Genomic DNA, 4,733 nt, shown 5'->3' with positions numbered 1-4,733 from the left:
GAGTCGACAGCCTCAAAAAAGTTTGGTTCAATTGATTTGACGATGGCTTCGGCGCCAGCTCCCTTCAGGGAGGCTACGCTCTGCATTGGGCAACCCCTCTCGATCTGCCAGTTGTTTTTGGTATGGAAATTAATTAAAAAACTTTTTAATCAGCCTTCGATGTGTCAGCGTTCCACATAAAAGACTTCAATTGGCGTTTCTTTTCCTCTCGCTCTTCCAAGTATCAACACTATTTGGCTGCAAGCTCGATTAACTTCTACGAATCATATAGACTGCTAGACACAATATCTGATATGCAACTATATCTGAATGGAAATATAGCTGCTGACTTGTTGTTGTCTCTAAGTTGGATGTCTTACAATAATTTCAGTAGCTAGACTTACAGTTGCCATCTGTAGGAGTTTCAAGATTCGAGTTTCCAGTTTCGATGGAAAGCCAAAAGGCGCTTGCATAAAACCAATATGCTTTGTGCTAGTGCTTATGGAGCACCTTTTACTTTTTCGCATGAGCTTGTATGTCAGGGGCTGTGCCATGTGTTCGTTGATAAAAAGTTTTAATTTATGTCAAAAGCTTTTGCCAAGAATTTTAATATGCGCACAATTTTTGCAAAGTTGTCTTTGTCACTTATGTACTCGGGTGTCCCTTCCATCCTAGCAGACTGTTACTGCCACGAGCTTTCGAATTCCAAGCCATCGAATTCTTTGGGACAGCGCAGTGAATATTGCAGTTCACGTTAAGTTGCCTTCTTCGTTGCTCCTGAAAGAACAAGTGAAGGTAACTATGTTATAAAAATATCTAAACTGAAACTAAAATATATTTTCTGTGCTCTTCTCTGCTCACTCAAAACCAAATCGTTGAGACCCTTATGAGAATTCAGCTGCTGTTTTAGCAAGTGGAACTCAGTTCTATTTCTCTTCGTATTCAGACTCTAATACATACGAATGAACAGTAAGGAACCACTAACCAACAGATATTATATAGAGTAAGTCTATAAGAATAGGGATCAGAAAAACAGTCAAATTGGAGGGTGAAAAAGACTGAATCTTAAGTGTCATTAATAAAAATCAAAAAATAAAAATGAAATAGGAAAACAATGGAAAAATTGATCGAAAATGACTAAAGAATAAAAAGTAAAAAATAAATTATTACGACGATTAGTAATACGGAAATATTGTTAGCCTAAGATCATGGCAATTGGCAAAAATAAATAAATTTGCCAACACTCTGAAGCCCGACCCATATAGAGTCTGGTACATCCTAAAAGCTATCGATAATCATATCGGAAAACCCCACAGTTTTGGATTCTTTTAAAATAAGAGTGTTTTAGACTGCTCAGCATACAATGTCTGTAATTTATCACTTATTTAATAGTGGTTAGTTATATACGGTTACATGGAAAAGCTTTTAAGCTTTACAGTGCAGAATCTGTAAGAAAGTCAAGCTTGCTAGGCGCATGTATTCATAGACACATCTTGTACAAGCTTGTGGTCTTGGCTTTTCAAGTTTCCAACCCGCTTCACAAACCCGCTTTAAGCTTTCAGTTGCGTTCATGAATATGAATAGTTAAGGCTGAAACCCTTAAGCTTTTGTAGTAGCTTTCACAGCTTTGACAGCTTTAACAGTATTGACAGCTTTGAGTATTGAAAAAACATTCACCAAAAACATATCTTAGACTGTAACGAATATTTTCGTATTGTATGAAAGTTAAGCTTACTAGGCGCATGTAGTCATAGACACATCTTGTATAAGCTTGTGGTATTTGCTTTTCAAGTTTCCAACCTGATTCACGAACCCGCATTAGGCTTTGACAGTAAAAATGATTTTGTCTAGACTAACAGGTTGCGTTCATGAATATGAATAGTTAAGGCTAAAACCCTTAAGCTTTTGTAGTAGCTTTCACCGCTTTGACAACTTTGACAGTATTGACAGCTTTGAATATTGAACAAACATTCCCCAAAAACATATCTAAAACTGTAACGAATATTTTCATATTGTACGGGGAAACAGAAACTAAAATGGATTTTCAAAATCAGGAGAGTTCAATAATTGAATCTAGCAGCTCAGCAGATTCTAGCGTAGAAAATTTTACCAAAGATAATGCTGTATATGCCCAAGATGTGGACAAACCGGCTGCTGGTACATCCTCATGCAGCATTATAAGTGACTTTGCACATCTTCGCCCACGAGGTGGACTGCGTGGCAAGTCATATTGGCGCGACGTGATTGACGAGGTGGAGTTTGCAGTGCACTGCGTTTCGGAGCCTCGCTTACCTGTAATCGACTACTCACTGGTCCTGCCGCCACATCTACGCGAACGAGTAAAGCAGATACAAGCCTACGATTACTCAACTTCAGATGATGTTGTTTTTATTCGGGACGAGATGCGCGAGGAGCGGCCGCACGACTATCAGATAGCGAGTGAGGACAGTCGAGAGGAAGAAGGAGCTCCCCTTGTAAGTAGTAAATAGTCATTGATATTGGATAGCTGATATGCTTAAAAAAATGACTTTTTAGATAACGGACCGCAAGAAAGTGGAAGAACACTTTAGCGAAAGCCAGCACTCGGACATAGTGCGCATGGATCATGAATTCGAAAAGTTCGATCTTAGGTTAGATGAACCAGTAGGCCACACCCATCGTAGTGTCGACAAGACTAGCTGGTATGCAAAGTTTTTGTGTGCCTCTCGAGAGGAGCGTGTCTGTTGGGACTCTCGAGTGGAACGATCCAAAGCAGGCGATTCTGCGTACACGCTTGACGAACAGGCAGAGAATCTAATGGATGCGGTAATTAGTACCTATTAAGATTGTCTAGCATTGACCTTAATCTAAGCTATGTAACAGTCTGCCGAACGGTTCATTCAGTGGCTCAATTCTATCGGTACAATGGACACGTCTATGACACCAGAGAAGGTAAAAAATTTATTTTCCATCAAAGGCGATCGTACGCTCCTTGCGTCGGTCAAAACGGATCCTAAGGAGGTGAACGCCATAGCACAGACAGTTGCCGACAAGTGGAACAAGCCTCATGTAAGCTCTCATATAGAGTCAACACGAAACCGCTTTTAATTATAAAAATCGATGTATTTCATAGATGGCAATCGAGCTTAAGTACGAGAAACACATCAATAACCATGCAATGCGCGAGACAAAAAAGCCGCTTCTTAGCGCCTTTGGTCGCACTGTACCTCAAAAGGATCGACCTTGGATCAAGCGCTCCGGCGATAAGGTCATCGAAACGGTCTACCCCAATGATCTTCTCACACGCGAGAAGATATTCAAAGGCATTACCCATCTTCGCAGCACCACTGCGCTTATTGACTTTTACTTAAACAATCCAAAATTGGCACGCCCTCTTTACTTACTCGAGGGCGGAGACTTCCAAGAAATGAAAACAAGCGAATCGGTGATGGAAATACCGCTTTACGAGCATCTGGGACTGCGCTACTAACAGCAGACTCCGATCTAATTTAACTAATTACTTTTTTGATGGCTACAGAAAATCAATTAAGATTAAATCAAATTTATAGTTTCATGCAAGTACAAGAACTTAGTTAATGTTAAAAATAAGTAGTTAAATGCGAACAGACAAAAATATATCAACTTGGAATGCACTTGCCACATTTTGTGGTAACCTGTAGAAAGATTACTTTTTCTTTTGAGGTTACGCATATCAGTCAAAGTATTAAGAAAATCTGATAGCTTCAGTATAGTGGTATAAGCTATTAAAGACATTTAAGCTTTAAATAAGTAAAACTGCTAGTCGCAAATGCCCGAGACGGAGGTACTCCGAATCCTACGAATAGTTTATCAAACGCTCAACGCTTCTGCTGCGCTTGGGCTACATTTATGGGCTTTACTATGGCCAATGAACGTAATAATGAGACCAACATTACTCTCATGCACATATCTATATTTATATATTTTTTTAATTTTCGTCCCGATCAAGAATATATTTACAAATAAAAAATGAAAACTTATTGACATTTGGATAGTCCTGCTTCGTTTCCAATGTAATGTTAATGGTTTCACTCATAATAGGAGCCCTTCTCTTGCTTTTATCATAAATATGTAGAATAGTAGAAGCTGTTCTCAGAGTGTTTAATACACGCATAAGTTTGACATGGGAATATTAAAGGCATTCAATTTAGCTGCTAGAGTTTATGCTATGGTAATGCTAACCTTTTTATGCTCGTTCAAAAAGCGAAACGACTGTATGGGTGTTGCGGTCGGTGTCCAATGCATTTCGCTGACATTTAACCTATAGACTTTCAGATTTAAAAACTATATATATAGAATATATATAGCATAGGCGTCCATTGGTGGCAGAATCTTTGACCTGTAGTGCTGTATCACTCCCAACATTCTCCATTCTGTTTTCAGATAATGGATGGTCGAGCAAGTATTATGCAGTCGGTTGGGTATGCCCGGTCGCAATTCGTTGTATCAGATATACTAGTTCGATTGGCATGTAGCTCTGCAAATATGTCTTGCTTAGCGTGAGTACGCAGAGCAGAGGCTTTGTGGTTGGACAGCAATGAGTCGGAAATCAAGAGGTTTCCCGCCTATTGAACAGAGTTGCTTCTTCGTCGATTTAAGTGACAGCCGTCGTCATCATCGTGATAGAAAGCTTTTGTGCACACAACCAAATGAGTTTCAGCATGACAGTAATCAACAAAATTAAACAATTTTCGCTCCCATCAACGGAGTACGGAAGGAAATACTGTCTTGCATAT

General features: G+C 39.4%; 1 protein-coding gene across 1 annotated transcript; it reads left to right on the top strand.

Annotated features, from left to right (window-relative positions):
* Window positions 1-1,928: 1,928 nt before the first annotated feature.
* Window positions 1,929-3,606, top strand: LOC111604433. The gene is made up of 4 exons (XM_023322539.2): window positions 1,929-2,453; window positions 2,515-2,784; window positions 2,842-3,027; window positions 3,092-3,606. The coding sequence occupies exons 1-4, from the start codon at window positions 2,016-2,018 to the stop codon at window positions 3,446-3,448; spliced, it is 1,251 nt and encodes a 416-aa protein (XP_023178307.1). The 5' UTR covers window positions 1,929-2,015; the 3' UTR covers window positions 3,449-3,606.
* Window positions 3,607-4,733: the final 1,127 nt, after the last annotated feature.

The sequence above is a fragment of the Drosophila hydei genome, unplaced genomic scaffold, assembly GCF_003285905.1.
Source record: "Drosophila hydei strain 15085-1641.00,03,60 unplaced genomic scaffold, DhydRS2 tig00000358-arrow-arrow-pilon, whole genome shotgun sequence".
NCBI lineage: Eukaryota > Metazoa > Arthropoda > Insecta > Diptera > Drosophilidae > Drosophila > Drosophila hydei.
This window is presented reverse-complemented; position numbering and strand designations above follow the sequence as displayed.